The 17,348-nt window shown below is 42.4% G+C and overlaps 1 protein-coding gene across 11 annotated transcripts in view; it reads left to right on the top strand.

Annotated features, from left to right (window-relative positions):
* DLGAP2 (DLG associated protein 2) overlaps positions 1-17,138 on the top strand; it is a 1,068,027-nt gene extending 1,050,889 nt beyond the window's left edge. For all 11 annotated transcript variants that reach the window (XM_056565689.1, XM_056565688.1, XM_056565692.1 and 8 more), the window contains 2 exons: positions 11,892-12,044; positions 14,649-17,138. In XM_056565689.1, coding sequence (XP_056421664.1) covers positions 11,892-12,044; positions 14,649-14,867 — 372 coding nt within the window. In that variant the 3' untranslated portion in view covers positions 14,868-17,138. The remainder of the gene's footprint in view (positions 1-11,891; positions 12,045-14,648) is intronic.
* The last annotated feature ends 210 nt before the right edge of the window (positions 17,139-17,348 follow it).

Consider the following 17,348-nt stretch of genomic DNA (forward strand, 5'->3'; position numbering starts at 1 on the left):
TTCTTTCATCTTTTTGAATGTATTATATGAGAAAATGCCCCCCAAAATTTGTAACCCCATTTCTTCTGAGTATGGAAATACCTCATATGTGGTTGTAAAGTGCTCTGCGGGTGAACTACAATGCTCAGAAGAGAAGGAGCTTTTGGAGAGAAAATTTGTTTGGAATGAAAGCCGGGGGCCATGTGCACTTACAAAGCCTCCATGGTGCGAGAACAGTGGAGGGCCCCCCCCCCCAGAAGTGACCATTTTGGAAACTACATCCCCCTCACGGAATGTAATAAGGGGTGCAGTGAGCATTTACACCCCACTGGCGTTTGACAGACCTTTGGAATAGTGGGCTGTGCAAATGAAAAATTTTATTTTTCTTTTTCACGGACCACTGTTCCAAAAATCTGTCAGACACCAGTGGGGTATAAATGCTCACTGCCCCCCTTATTACATTACGTGAGGGGTGTAGTTTCCAAAATGGGGTCACATGTGGGGGGGGGGTTCCACCGTTCTGGCACCATGGCGGCTTTGTAAACACACATGGCCTTCAATTCCAGCAAAATTCTCTCTCCAAAAGCCCAATGGCGCTCCTTCTCTTCTCAGCCCTGTAGTGCGCCAGCAAAGCACTTTTATGTCCACACATGGGGTATGTATATAATCAGAAGAAATGGTTTTACAAATTTTGGGGGGGCTTTTTTCCTATTACCCCTTGTGAAAATGAAAAATGTGGGATAACACCAGTATTTGAGTGAAAAAATACAAATTTTTCATATTCAATGAAAATTCGTCAAACACCTGTGGCCCTCCAGATGTTAAGGCTCACTATACCCTTTGTTACGTTCCATGAGGGGTGTATTTTTTTTTTGTGTTTATGTCAGAACTGCTGTAATGATCAGCCACCCCTGTGCAAATCACCTCAAATGTACATGGTGCTCTCAATCCTGAGCCTTGTTGTGCGTCCGCAGAGCATTTTACGCCCACATATGGGGTATTTCCGTACTCAGGAGAAATTGTGTTACAAATTCTGGGGGTCTCTTTCTCCTTTTACCTCTTGTGAAAATGAAAAGTATGGGGAAACACCAGCAAGTTAGTGCAAAAAAAAACAGCTGGAGGCATACTACTACAACTTCCAGCATGCCCTATGGCTGTAGTTATGCAACAGTTGGAGGTACACTGGTTGCAAAACACTGAGTTTGTTACATAACTCAGTGTTTCCCAACCCGTGTGCCACCGGCTGTTGCAAAACTACAACTCCCAGCATGCATGGTCTGTCAGTGCATGCTGGGAGTAATCGTTTTGCAACAGCTGGAGGCACACAGGTTGGGAAACACTGAGTTAGGAAACAGACAATTTTCCCAACCAGTGTGCCTCCAGTTGTTGCAAAACTACAACTCCCAGGATTCCCAGACAGCCGAAGGAGAACAGTTTGGAGACCACTGTGTAGTGGTGTCCAAACTGTAGCCCTCCAGATGTTGCAAAACAAGACATGATGGGAGTTGTTGTTTGGCAACATCTGAAGGGCCAGATGTTACAGAACTACAACTCCCAGCATGCCTGGACTGTCTGGGCATGCTGAGAGTTGTAGTTTTGCAACATCTGCACAACTCCCAGTATGCCCGGACAGCCAAAGGTAGTTTTGAAACTCCTAGAAGCAGCAGTGAAGATCACTTTACAGCAATCTTCACTGCTGCCTCTGATACCGCCGCTGCCTCCTCCACTTGCCTGCCGCCAGTCCCACAGCTCTCGGGGTCTCTTCCCCACTCTGCCCGACTTTTAGGGACAGGCAGAGCGGGTGATCTGAACTTTCACCCTCGTCAGCTGAGACACTGTGATTGGTCCACAAGGACCAATCACAGTGCAGTGATCGCTGACCAGGATCATTCTCAGATGGTCTTGGGGGGGGGCTTGCAGAAATTGTCTCCCCCTGGTAACAGCAGGACTTTTGCCTGTTAACCCGTGTGATGCCGCGCATCGCCGGGTTAACTGGATGACTTATATAAACGTCATGATGCGCAAACTACCAGCATAACATGATGTTTATATAAGTCATTCTGCGGGAAGGGATTAACATGTAGCAGATACCACCAAGTAATATCCATATTATCACCATAGCAGTGCTAAATAGCACTATGCACTATACCCCCACAGCAGTGCCAACATGCATCGTACATAATACCTCATTTCAGGCCCCAGAAACATATATCCCAATATAGTGGCAAACAAATACCACAGTGCATCACAAAATAGTTCTCCAGCAGGGCCACACAAATACCACAATGCAGGAAAAAAATCTCTCTCTAGTAGTGCAAAATATCACAGTGCAAAATGAACAACACCAAAACCCCAGTCACCTAAGTGATGGGGTATAGAACACCTATTAACTAATAATCCCCCTCCTATAAAAATGTTTGTGTTAAAACGTCACTTTTATTATTTCTTGCTTAAAAGGTCCAAAAGAAAATGTATAACAATTTCCAGCACAGTCCCTATAGTATCAATTAAAGGAAAACTGTCAGATATTTTCTCCCGCACTATCCACAGTACTGGCGGATAGTCCTGGAGACGCTGATTAAAACGAGCCCTACCTTGACTGGATGTGCCCGGCCGTTCGCCCGCAATTGCAGTTTGATTCTATGTGTATATCTTGCTGTAACTGGCACGGAGGGGGGCTTCTGCAGCTAACTGGCACTGACGTCAGCTTATGAATATTCATCCCCCCTCCCTCCAGTTAGGAGCGGCGAAGAGAGAACTGGAGGGAGGGGGGATGAATGTTCATAAGCGGCGCTGACGTCAGTGCAAGTTAACCTGCAGAAGCCCCGCCTGTGCCAGTTACAGCAAGATATACACTTAGATGAAAACTACAATTGTGGGCGAACAGCCGGGCAGATTTGGGTAAGGTAGGGCTCGTTTTAATCAGTGTCTCCTGACAGTTTTCCTTTAAACTCTCATAGATGGAGTAGTATTAAGGTAAATATGTCTGCAGTACGTCTTATATGGGGACCATGTGCTGATATTAAAACCACAAATACAATGTCTCCCCTACATGTTTCGTGGTACCAACCACATCTTCAGGGGTTGTGAGACATTATGGAGAACGTGAATGGAAGATGATAACCTGAAGACGTGGTTGGTACCACGAAACATGTAGGGGAGACATTGTATTTGTGGTTTTAATATCAGCACATGGTCCCCATATAAGACGTACTGCAGACATATATACCTACTCCATCTATGAGAGTTTAATTGATAATATAGGAACTGTGCTGGAAATTGTAATACATTTTCTTTTGGACCTTTTAAGGAAGCAATAATAAAAGTGACGTTTTAACACCAAAAAAATGTATAGCAGGAGGATTATTAGTTAATAGGTGTTCTATACCCTGTCACTTAGGTGACTGGGGTTTTGGTGTTGTTAATTTTGATATTATCCCTTCCCCACTCTGGGCTTGGTTTTATTCAAATATCACAGTGCAGCACAGAATACGTCTCCAACAGAGCCAAACAAATACCGCAGTGGACAATGTAAGAAAACTCAGGCTAGAGGACTCCGGTTCACTCAGAAGATAGAGGATTTATTTATATTGATATAAGTTACTCTTATATATTAACATGTAAACAGGATAACTGTGTCGTAGTTTCACGTGAATATTGGTAGCTCATTGGATATTGTCCACCAGTACTACTTTGCACAATATAGATAACCTTATATGATTTAGTCCTTGTTTCTATATGAGTATGCTAAATAGGGTGTGTGCAGGATATGGCAGCCATCTTTAACTAATTGGCAGATATATCTTTAGCATTAGCCATTACAGTTTAAGCAGGTGCAAAGCATATGAATTCCCATAACATACAACAAACTCTCCAGAAATACTACAATGCGGCAGAAAACACATGAGATCACAAAGTACAACTAAGCAAAGCTAAAAATATAAAGTAAAGGAGAAAATACAATCCAGCAGCTTCAAAACTATAAAAGCCAGTAGCTCTTTGCTCTGTCAAACTTTTAACCGAGCATTGCATTTAACTGTAAGTGCACCTTTAAGACACATTTATAGTTAAATGCAGCCCAGTCACCCCTGGACATATGTGCATAATACAGATGCAAATATACAGATGTAATATGTCTGTGTGATGGTACTTTTAATTCTATTTGCCGAACATCCTTTAAAAATGACTCGGGCAGCAGTTATAAGAGATAGGTCAGCTTATTCTCTTTGCACCCACCAATATTTAGGCTACAATGTTCTAGTTTCAGCTACAGATACTCTATACACTGCAGTCACCATATACTGGAACATATGTGCCCACTTTCCACTAAAAGTTCTATTACATAGGCCAAATATCAGGCAAATTACCTTCTCTTGGAAGACTTATGCCTGATAATCAGCATGTGTAATAAGGCCAACGATCAGCAGACGAATGTGCAAACACTCATTTGTTGGCTGATTGGATCTTCTGTGTGGCCATATACACTATTGCTGTCAGCCCCACATGACCGTGATGTGCATCTGACAATGATATATTTAATGCGCTGCATGAACAATCTGGTCAGACTTGTGAAGGCTCAGAAAGGAAGCATCAAGAGCTGCTTGCCTCCTTTCAGCCTGTCTTAAAGGGCTCTTGCATATACACAGTCATATGCACCATGATCACTTACACAGACTCACTTATGCACACTGCAACCACTTATATAGGCACATTTATGCACATTAAAAGGGTTATTCACCATAAGGGGATTTTAGTACTTACCTGCCGGACAGTAATGGACATGCTTAGGAAGGATCCATGCTTGTCTTGGGGCTAAATGGCATAAATGGTGTTATGAGTCTACCATAACGCTGCTGCTTTCTTTTTGTGAAATGGCTATTTCCTGTTGGAGTTCAGTCCCTCCAACTACAAGTCCCATGATCCCTTGTTTGTAAGTGTGAGGTCACTTTTCTTCCTCTCACATGTCAGCCACCCACCCATTGCATGTGTGCTATGCTAAAGAAGAACAATTTGCTGCTGCCCTGTGAAGAATGATCTCCCTTCCACAGGCCCCCACATGATTAGTGTTGTAATGTCTCGGGCAACACTGCAACTTGGGAAAAGCTGAGAAAACACTTATTTTGTATGCTGCTAAAAATGAACATTGGGGCAAAGATCACATTAGAATTGTGAGACCAGCCATCAAACACAGGTACAGACACTATATTATGAACTACACTAACTTTACAGCCCCTGTAGGACAGTCAAATAAAAATAAAATAACGGAATACCCCTGTAATGAGATATACAGTACAGACCAAAAGTTTTCTTTATTTTCATGACTATGAAAATTGTAGATTCACACTGAAGGCATCCAAACTATGAATTAACACATGTGGAATTATAGACATAACAAAAAAGTGTGAAACAACTGAAAATATGTCATATTCTAGGTGGAAAGTGTCCTCAAGTGCAGTCACAAAAATCCTCAAGCGCTACAAAGAAATTGGCTCACATGCGGACCGCCCCAAGAAAGGAAGACCAAGAGTCACCTCTGCTGCAGAGGATAAGTTCATCCGAGTCACCAGCCTCAGAAATCGCAGGTTAACAGCAGCTCAGATTAGAGACTAGGTCAATGCCACACAGAGTTCAAGCAGTAGACACATCTCTAGAACAACTGTTAAGAGGAGACTGTGTGAATCAGGTCTTCATGGCAGAATATCTGCTAGGAAACCACTGCTAAGGACAGGCAACAAGCAGAAGAGACTTGTTTGGGCTAAAGAACACAAGGAATGGACATTAGACAAGTGGAAATCTGTGCTTTGGTTTGATGAGTCCAAATTTGAGATCTTTGGTTTCACCCACCGTGAGTTTGTGCAACGCAGAAAAGGCGAATGGATGGAATCTACATTCCTGGTTCCCACCGTGAAGCATGGAGGAGGAGGTGTGATGGTGTGGGGGAACATTGCTGGTGACACTGTTGGGGATTTATTCAAAATTTAAGGCATACTGAACCAGCATGGCTACCACAGCATCTTGCAGCGGCATGCTATTCCATCCAGTTTGCGTTTAGTTGGACCATCATTTATTTTTCAACAGGACAATGACCCCAAACACACCTCCAGGCTGTGTAAGGGCTATTTGACCAAGAAGGAGAGTGATGGGGTGCTGCGCCAGATAACCTGGCCTCCACAGTCACCAGACCTGAACCCAATGAAGGCAAAAGGGCCAACAAGTGCTGAGCATTTCTGGGAACTCCTTCAAGACTGTTGGAAGACCATTTCAGGTGACTACCTCTTGAAGCTCATCAAGAGAATGCCAAGAGTGTGCAAAACAGTAATCAAAGCAAAAGGTGGCTACTTTGAAGAACCTAGAATATAATTTTTTTTCAGTTGTTTCACACTTTTTTGTTATGTCTATAATTCCACATGTGTTAATTCATAGTTTTGATGCCTTCAGTGTGAATCTACAATTTTCAGTCATGAAAATAAAGGAAACTCTTTGAATGAGAAGGTGTGTCCAAACTTTTGGTCTGTACTGTATGCACACACATGATCATCAAATAGTCAATTGTACAACACACATGCATACAGAGTCATATATACAAACTTCCTACACAAATAAATGACCTCGTAACTCATTGCTGAGGTGGTCTGGCTAGGAGGTGTCACATGAAGTGACATTTAAAAGATGCATGCTTGTGTAGGAATTATAGCACTGAAGGAGGACAGCAATGGGTTAAAGGAAATCTGTCATCAGAATCACCCGCACTAAACCTGTTACACAGGCTTGTAGTGGGGGTGATCCTGATTAAAACGCTTCTTACCTGGTTAAAAATGGTTCAGCGGTTCTTCAGATATCTTTATTTTTAGTTTTCTGTTATTCCCTGACTCGGCTACACGTCATTCTAGCTGGGCGGAGCGGCCGCCCGGCTCATGAATATTCATGAACTTATCCTCGTAATATAACTCCTTTTTCTAGGTCTGGTGGGGTGGGTCGCGCATGCGCCGCGTTCCTACAGCCGGAAGCGGCGTTCTCCCCCACGGCTTTTCACTCATGCAGCCCGTCTTCTTATTTGTATTGGGCCGCAGCTCAAGTGAAGCCGGGGGGAGAACGCCGCTTCCGGGTGTACGGAACGCGGCGCATGCGCAACCCTCCCCACCAGACCTAGAAAAGGAGTTAGATTACGAGGATAAGTTCATGAATATTCATGAGCCGGGCGGCCGCTCCGCCCAGCTACAATGACGTGTAGCCGAGTCCGAGATGATAACACCTCCCACTGAGTCCCAAGCCAGGGAATAACAGAAAACTAAAAATAAAGATATCTGAAGAACCGCTGAACCATTTTTAACCAGGTAAGAAGCGTTTTAATCAGGATCACCTGCACTACAAGTCTGTGTAACAGGTTTAGTGCGGGTGATTCTGATGACAGATTTCCTTTAACTCCTCCATCACTTCTTCATGGTCCTGTCTTCTCTTCACATGAAGTTACCCCTGCTTGTCCCTGCCCTTTGTGGATGGTACTGCAAGGCATATACTGGCTAATTATGGGTTACTTCCCTCTGCCCCTCCATGCTCTTCTATTCACATGAAGTTACATTTCCCTTGCTTGTCTCTGTCATGTGGGGATTATGGCACTGCGAGGGATATGCTGGACAGTTATCGGTTAACTCCCCCTGCCGCTTCATGCTCTTATCTTCTTCTGTAGTGTCAGCCACCAACTGCTGTGGCAGCTCTGCAGTCGGAACTAGGAGGGGAAGGAGATGTGCAGAGAATGCAGGCTGGGATTATATCACTGATGTATGGCTGCTGGTTCTCACCTCAGTGACCTAATACCAGCACTGGAGCCTGAAGCAGTAAGGCGTCTGGAATTTCTGTGCGGAATTCTGCCTGAAATTCCGGAGCAGCAGAGTCCCATTGTATTCAATGGGATTCTGCTGTGCTGTGTACACGGTGAAATTTCCGCACCAGATGTTTCTGGCACAAAAGATTTTCTGTGTGGACATTCCGGAAGTGTGAACATAGCCTAAGAGGGAGAGTGAGGCATATGCTCAGAAAAACAATCGGTGCACCAGTCATTTAATCCGGGGCTCGTGTGTCAGATCTTACTGCCTAGTGATGCCCCTGCCTGATGCTCTCTCTGTTGAGAACTGAGAAGTGGTTACTGCGCAGTTAACAGTCTAGGTTCTAACTGGCATATTAGGCAACAAACCTAACTGTACCAACTGCTAGTGAATTAGAAAAAAAAATGACTAAAATTGTGGAGCAGTACCTTCATATCAATGATGAATGCAGAAAGTTTGTATAGGGGTACTCCAGCATTTTAAAACTTATTACCTATCTGACCACTGGGACCCCCTGCAATCTCTAGAACTGCACCTGAATATCCGTTTACGAGAAGTGCAGGGTTGGCAAGCACCCTCCATGCATTCTCTGTGAGAGCGCCAGAGACAGCCGAGTACAGCGCTCGTGTATTTCCGCCTCTCCAATAGAGAATACATAGAGGCGACGTGTCAACCCTGTGCTCCGTGAACAAAGAGATTCAGACATCATTCTTGAGATAGCGACAATCAGACACTTATGTCCTATTCTGTGGATAGGGCGATATGTTTTAAAATGCTGCAGTTCCCCCTTAGAACTGACTGCATTGTAGAGAAGTCATATCTTAGAGCCAAAAAAAGGATCAGATCTAGAATTTTTTATTATTTATTTTTTTCAAGAAAAGAACTACCTTCTTATTCCTGATGGGATCAGGAGTTTCCGATATTGCATATATAGATGCTGTACAGACACAGCAAACCAGGGATGAGCAGCTGCTGTAAAGAGCTATATACCAACCATCTACATAGGTATGTGTAAATTTTCATATGGCTGTTACACGGCTCTTCACAGCAGTTCTAAGAAAAAAAACACCAATATGACTGGGATATAACACAAATAATAAACTCCAATGTATCTAGTATTGTAATTAAGCTATATCACAAAGTAAGGAGATACTGACATCTAGTGGAAACATCTTAAACTACGGTTTTATTTTTCTATCCACAGAGCCATATTCTTTAGATGGAACTTTTTAATCATTTTTTTATTCCTTATTTTCTTGGATGTGATGTGACAAAAAAAAATCAATAATTTTGGACTTTGTTATTGATTTGCTTTTATGCCTTTCATGGTAAAGGATTAATAATGGTATATTTTAAAGAGGTAGTCCAGTATCCAAAAAATTACCCCTATCCACAGAATCTCCCGTCTGGCACCCCGGCTCTCTGCATAAATGCAGTGTGTTAACCACGGCACAATGCTCCGTGGGAGAGTTGGAGATAACCGGCTCTCCCATAGAGAAGCATAGAGTGGCATATCGGACACAGCTTTGTGTGGTGGTCGACATGACTCCATTCATGAGGAGAGCTGGGCACCGCACAGATCGTAAACATGTAAGTACTTTGACACCATGAGTATTCATCCATTATTTAACATCCGTTTTCTGTGTAAAAACGGATGTATAATAACGGATGAAATAAAGGGTGCTAACAGCTGAATAATGTCCATCCAAATAACGGGCATATTCATCCATTAAGACCAGTTATAACATCCGTCATGTACGGCCGTTTTAACACCTCTGCCTACAGACTCCTACAGTCGGGACTACTACTACTCCCATTATGGAACAGACTTGTTTCAATGATGGGAGTAGTAGTTCCCCCGGTTGTGGGAGTCTGCCGGTGGCTGGGGAGGCTACATTAGTGTTTGTACTACTACCCCCATCATGGAACAGACTCTGTTCCATGATGGGGGTTGTAGTACAGGGGCTGAGTACGGAGATGAGCAGTGAGCAATAGACTGACATGTCGGGCAGCAGTGGGGAACATATGAATGAAGCATTACATTGGGGACACAGGTCAGGTACAACGGCGGGGAATGGAGCGATATAACAGCGCACAGGGGAGACAGGTCCCTCCATTCTCCGCTGCTCCTCTGTCAGACACGGAGATGAGCAGCAGGGAATGGAATGGCATGTCCCTGCTGTGTGCTGTGACAGCGCTAGAAGATCGGGCAGCAGGCAGGGGGGAATAATACATATACATATGAATATACTAAAGGGGGAATGTGATTATACAGTAAGGAACACTGAAGTTTAAAAGCCCTGCTGGGAGCCCTGAATGGCTCGTCCGTACCGGCCATCCAGGGCTTCCGGCAGGGAATTTAAAAATGAAAGAAATACACCGTACATCGCAGGGGAGTGGAGCATGCTGCCTGCTCCCCTCTTTAAAAACTTCTGACTTTCTGAACTTCTCAGAAATTAGACCCGGTGCGATCAATCCCTCAGTCCATGTACTACAACCCCCATCATGTTGCATGTTGTCTGTTACATGATGGAGGTTGTAGTACAAACATTAATGTAGCCTCCCCAGCCACCGGCAGACTCCTGCAGCTGGGGAATTACTACTCCCATAATGGAAACAGGTGGGTGTAGTAGTCCCTCAGCACTGCAGGAGTCTGCTGATGTCACGTCTTCTGAACATGCTCAGCAGTAATAACGGATATTATAAACCAGGTGCAAACAGATGATGACATAAAGGCTCATCCGTTTGCCATAGACTTCAATGTTAAAAATAACGGCCATTAATTTACCCGTTTCTTGTGACGGAAGAAAAATTAGTGCATGAGCCATTTTTTCTTCCGTCACAAATAACATCCGTTATTCATGATGGGCCATAACGGGTGATAACGGATAATCAAAAAATCCCATAGACTTTAATGGGATTTTGTAACGGCCTTAAACATTCGTTTTTAAGGCTTTTCTAATGGAAGTTTATAACGGGTCTTTTAACAGAGCAACTTTATAGTGTGAAAGGGGCCTAAGTTTAAATGTAAGACTTTTTTAAAGCAATACTTAGAGTGTATATGCTGAACAATGCTATGTTTTACTACTCGTGTATTTCTGGCCCTCCCATAGAGATGAATAGAAGACGAATCCGCAGGCCTGCTCCAGTTCTGACCTGGAGTACAAAACTCTTGTACATGAGCAAATTTAAAAAGTCGCAAAATTAGTCTTGCAAAAGTCACAGCTGCAACTTTTTTGTTTTGCTGATGTGCTCCAAATTTATCAACCCCCTGTTATATAGTATGATAAATATGTAACACATAAGCAACACTAAAACCAAAAAAATGCCTTCAGAGCTTGCTTACCAAAGCAAACAATGATAAATGTCCCCCGTTCTGTTTTTCTATTTCTATTTTCTTATTGTAGTTTTTTTTTTTTTATCTATTTTAATTACATTATTATGGGGCAGATATCATGCCTGATTTAGTAATATGCTTTACGGCAGGTCATTTGGACATAGACATAATGACCATCTCCAGACCCTATTGTCTCCTCTGTACACCGGTGTCACCTTTCACTATAGTGCTTTACCACTTTCCAGCAGCCTTCTCAGTTTAGTTTCTGGCTTAGTGGTAGGAATGAAAATGACAAGATTTCAAGAATCCTATATATGCACATATCGATATATAATTTTAGGAATTGCCACTAAGCCAAAAACTAAACGGAGAAAAGCACTATGGGTCCACCTCTCCTTTTTTTTGCCAGAGCAGATTGCTGCTGCAAATAGCAGTTTGTAAAGCCTAACCTTTATAGTGTTATAGTATTACTATCTATGACATGTCCTTTTTTTATGATAATAACACTTTAAAGGGGTTTTGCTGTGAACATTTATTGCAAGGCCAGGATAGACGTTAGAAGCAGAAAGTTCCATTCATTACAGAGTGATAATTATACTAAAATGTACAGAGAATGAGGAAATATATATATATATGTATATATATATATATATACATTGTTTTCTTTAGGTATAAATAACAAAGACAAATATATTTGTATGTAATATATTAATTCATGTTTTTATGCAAGTATTCTATCTTTTCAACTTAAGGATCCAAGTGCAATGCCTAGACCTACTTCACAAGATTTAGCAGGATTCTGGGACCTTTTGCAGTTATCTGTCGAAGATGTAAGCATGAAGTTCGACAAGTTACACCAGATGAAAGCAAATGATTGGAAACCAATGGATTCTCCTGAAAAGAAGGTAGGAGCATGAATAACAAGAACAGGTCATATTCATATATTAACAATCCATATATATGCAAAGAGACATCAATATTTCTGTAAAATGCAGCTAGTGTTGACCCACAACACTACCCAACCGGTTTGGCTTGGGGCCAAGTGAAGTGTAAGTACCCTTTGAGTTTTCACCCTGCTTTAGGTTCCAGAAACTGCTTTTAACTGCCAGAGGGTACAAAGCTACTTTCTGAGAATCGTCTTGGTGGGGTAACTGCTGGCCCGGCAAACCAGGTAATACTAGTGAAAAGCACTGAGAAGTCAGGCAGTAGCAAATGAACATCCAGATATTGGTAGCAGCCAAGTAGCAGGATGACATTGACTCTGAGTCAACGGATGTATAATTGGAAAGTGGCACAGGAGATCAACAGCTCAAGTATACCATAGGAGGAACAGAATGGCACAGATGGACAGGTAAGAGTGAAATTCAGAGGCAGGTGCAACAGGTCAGCAGCTTGGTGGTTATAGCTGGAGACATATCACAACCCAGCAAGGGTTTATAGTCGAAGAGTACGTTCACACGTGCAGATTTTTTAGCGGGCTTTCCGCTGCGTATTTGAAAGTGGGCGGGCTCTTCTCGGGTGTCCGCAGCCGATTTTCCACGGCAGAATGTACACTGCGTAAAATGCGCCGCAAGCCCCATTGAAGTCAGTAGGGACTGTGGCGGATTTTCCGCAGCTTAAATTCCGCCGCGGAAAATCTGCTGCGGACAGCCGAGAAGAGCCCGCCCACTTTCAAATACGCAACGGAAAACCCACTAAAAAATCAGCGCGTGTGAATGTACCCTAAGGGTACGTTCACACGCGCGTATTTACAGCGTATTTCACACTGAAAATCCACTGGTGAAGGCCCACTCTATGTTGGCTTTACAAGTGCCTGCTCGTAGCGGCAATACGCCGCTACCAGCAGGCACACTGCGATGTGCAAGTCGCAGTATACTCGCACATCGCAGGAGCTCTCTGCCTAGCTCAGATTTGAAGGTGATGAGCAAAAAATGAAAATGCAAAAACGGAAAAAAGCTGAGTCCTTAAGGGGTTAAGCTGTGTCTTTCCTGTGATGCGCATGGCACATAGATATTCCAAAGAATACGACCTTGGAGGTCCTGAAGCTTCAGCTTGGAGCCTAGTTTTCTAATATTATTCTGAAAGGGGGTTACCAGTGGAAACAGTTAAAGGGGGTATTCCAGGCCAAAACTTTTTTATATATATCAACTGGCTCCGGAAAGTTAAACAGATTTGTAAATTACTTCTATTAAAAAATCTTAATTGTTCCAATAGTTATTAGCTTCTGAAGTTGAGTTGTTGTTTTCTGTCTAAATGCTCTCTGATGACTCATGTCCCAGGAGCTGTGCAGTTCCTATGGGGATATTTTCCCATCATGCACAGCTCCTGGGACGTGACATCATCAATGAGCAGTTAGACAGAAAACTTCAGAAGCTATTAACTATTGGAAGGATTAAGATTTTTTAATAGAAGTAATTTACAAATCTGTTTAACTTTCCGGAGCCAGTTGATATATAAAAAAAAGTTTTTGCCTGGAATACCCCTTTAATTTACCATTGTCCCCAGGTTGCTTACAAAAAAATTATAAACACTTTAACTCCCCTTCCACTGCTCCCTCCTAGCTCTGGTATCGGGGTGCTCTCGTCCTCGAACGTTGACATAGCTTTCCCTTGAGCTGCAGAGCATTGGATCTACACCCGGGAAAACTGACAGTGGCGCTTGCCAATCACTGGCCGAAGCGGGACACTGCTGCAGCCAGCGATTGGCACAGAATCACTGTGACGTCACATCTACAGCTCTGGCCGGCTCCACTGAAGCAGACTGTCAGGGTGTACTTAGCAGTTCTTCTGGGGGTAGGTGAAAAAACTGTAATGGCGGCTGTAACCACTGGCCACTGCTGCCTGATCTCAAAGTGGTAGAGGGCCATATTAAGAGAAATTAGCAGTGCTGGTACTAACTGATGTTGATGCCCCGATGAGTGGAGCAGGGTGATGGCAGAAAGAGAACCGCAGGGTTGGGCTGCTGTGGTCAGTAACTCCTGAGTCTGCTTCAATGCTCCACTGCTCCTCCAGACCAGGGATTTACTGCTATGGAACAGTGTAGCACCGAAGCAGGGCAGTATGGGGGCCTACAACTATATGGAGGAAGTGTAGGGGCCTACAACTATATGGGGCATACAACAATATGCAAGCAGCCTACAATTATATGGGGGCAGTATGGGGGACTACAACTATATGGGGTACATTATTTGGAAATTGGATGCCAATGGGTACTTGGGTAAAAAAAAAAAAAAAGGTTGGGAACCAGTGCTTTAGAATATTTTAAGATTATATCTATAGGATGCTTCACATACATCCTGATTTGCCTGTATGAATAAACATTGCAGTGATTAGTTCAGCAATGTGTTCAGAGACAAGCTTTCAAGACACCAGAGATTGATTCCCTTAAAGTTGGAGCAAAGTATAGTATGGAGATAGGTCCGTGATGAGTTCCACAGTCTAGTTGTTCTTACAGTGAGAACCTTTACCCACTTTTCTAATAAAATAACAAAGGTTTTCCTTTATTTTTAGGATGACAAGAAACCCCCACCTCAAATACCAAAGAAACCTTCCAGGGGAAAGTTCCCTGTCACTAGAGAAAAGTCTCTGGACCTACCTGACCGACAAAGACAAGAAGCCAGAAGACGTCTAATGGCTGCAAAAAGAGCGGCTTCATTTCGGCAAAATTCAGCCAGTGAGCGTGCAGACAGCATTGAAATATACATACCGGAAGCCCAAACTAGGCTTTAAGAACAAAGCACTGTATAGGTCTTTTTTAAACATATTTGTACAGTTTGTAGCACACCTGGTCATTTAAGTTAATCTCTCTACTGAATATGCCCTTGTCATTGTGCTCTTTGTGCCATAAGCGCAGTGGAATGCTATATCATTTTCTCAGAGTTTGCTAAACTCATTGCAGAAACTCCTTTTTTGTTACTCATGCCTGACTTCAGATCTGCTACATGCATAGGGCTTGTTGAGACCTGACTTCTCTAACTTGTTCTCAGAGGACAACGAGAAAAACCTCTCAAGATGGAACCCAGCAAAAATTCTTGGCTATTTCTATTTTTATAAATTACATTATCTTTAGAAACAAGAATAACTAAATGGGTACATCTCATCACTCATTAAAGGCATTAAGCTATTCCAAGTAGAAGGTGCTACACATTAGAAATGCAGGGGAAAATAAATGCATTGCTCTCCGACCTCCTGTTTATTTCATTTAGATCAGATAAGATAGGTTCCTATGCTGCTCTTATTTACACTACCTGGTTGCATAAAGCAGCCAAAGATCACTTATCACTAATATTTCAATGCATTCAGTTCCCTGGAAAAATAGAAAGCCCAAACAAGCAATTTGGCCCCTTGAATCAGATATGGAACCCTCTGTTGGGCAAACCCTTTCCACTCTTCAATCCAACTATGTATTCTCAATACAAGAAGACTTCATGAGTGAATGTGTGAAAAGAAAGAGAATGCCTTAACAAAAAAACAAAAAAAAAATACCCAATGGGAAACGGATTGTCAAATGTTCCTTCCATGGACCCTACACTTCTGTTTACATTTGTCTTTAATTTATTAGGTATATAATTCAATACATTGTTGTATATGCTATATAAACACACACACAAAGCTAGCAATGTTGACAGGGCATCCTTACAAATATGAATGTTTGCTGTTTAAAATGCCAGTTGTGATGTGGTAATAATTTTTAAACTCATGACTATAAGTGGTAAATATCTTTCCGTTTTGATGGTTCTTTTAAGGTATAGTAATGGTGATATGTGGTTTACACTTGTAATTTATTAATTAATTTATTTTTATATAAATTATTTTTCTTCCTTACAAGAATTCATTAATAACTTGATTGTGGCAGCAAGGCACATGCAAAAATAAGGGAATGTAGCAATTTTTCACATCTCCAGTTAACTGTATGCAAAACCGAAAGAGGAACCACGTGACCTCAATGTTCAGTTAAGTTTCTTGTCTAATTCTGTCATCAAAACTTCCCTTTGTATGTGTGACAGACTAACAGAAAGGGCTCATTTATTCACAGTTACAACTTGGTTGAGTTTCAGGAAAAACATAACTGCAAATGTCATTGACATTAGCTGCTATATCCTTCCAAGATAGCAGTTATATATGGTTGTAAAATAAACTGGACAGCTACAAACCATTTAGACCCAAACACATAGGCCGGCATTTATCATTGTAGTGTAAGTGAAGAATTTTTCTACACCTTTTTTGTGTGCTGGTAATGTGTAGGCGCACCAAATTTATTAAATGGTCGCAGAGCATTTGATAAATTTTGTGCAGGTCACATTTTCTGAAATTTCTCTCTTCGCATACACCAAAAAGCTAAGCTAAGTCTGGGCTGGTGTAGCTTTAGAGACTTTTCAGTGGCTTTGCACCTTTTTTTGCACCTTTTCACAAAAAGCCTCAGTTCATAAAACCCTTCCATATCATGTGTATTGCCAAAATCAGTGGATTGAAACTCAGCAGAAATGTGTGAGCCAAAAGGTGCAAAAAAAAAGGTGCAAATAAACCCTGCTTGTGCCTTTTTTGCGCCTTTTCTAGACACAAAAAAACAGTCTAAAGACAATGATAAATGTTGTCCATAAAGCCTTAAATATCTTTGGTTTCTACCTTTTAACAAAAGCAAATTAGATTACATTATAAATTAATAAGAAAGACTACTTTCCTGCAAACTACCTACAGTGTTTTTAGTAAGTAGCATCAGTTTATTGTTCCATTACACTTTTCCTAATTGTACTTTTATATAGTTTAGCTTCCCCTTATTTAAGCCTTTCAGTTACAGGGTTGTTTGGCTAAGACAGCTTATTCCTGTATGCTCTTCTAGAGTAGGCTAAAGGCCCCCATACACATTACAGAAAAGTCAGCATAAACCTGCAATCTACTGTGTATGGCAGCCTCCTGACTCTGTCTTGAAAGATTTTGTTGGGAAAGAGAACAATTAAAGTAGTAGTCTAGTCCTGAAAAACATATCCCCTATCCTAAGGATCGCGGGGCGTCCGACTGCTGGGGCCCCCCGCGATCTCCTGTATGGGGCCCTGGCAGCCTGCGGGAAGGGGGCGTGTTGACCACTGCACGAAGCGGTGGTTGACACGCCCCCTCAATGCAACTCTATGGCAGAGCCGGAGCACTGCCTTCAGCAATCTCCGGCTCTGCCATAGAGTTGTATTGAGGGGGTGTGTCAGCCGCCGCTTCGTG

This window comes from Hyla sarda, chromosome 3 (genome assembly GCF_029499605.1).
Source record: "Hyla sarda isolate aHylSar1 chromosome 3, aHylSar1.hap1, whole genome shotgun sequence".
Classification (NCBI taxonomy): Eukaryota; Metazoa; Chordata; class Amphibia; order Anura; family Hylidae; genus Hyla; species Hyla sarda.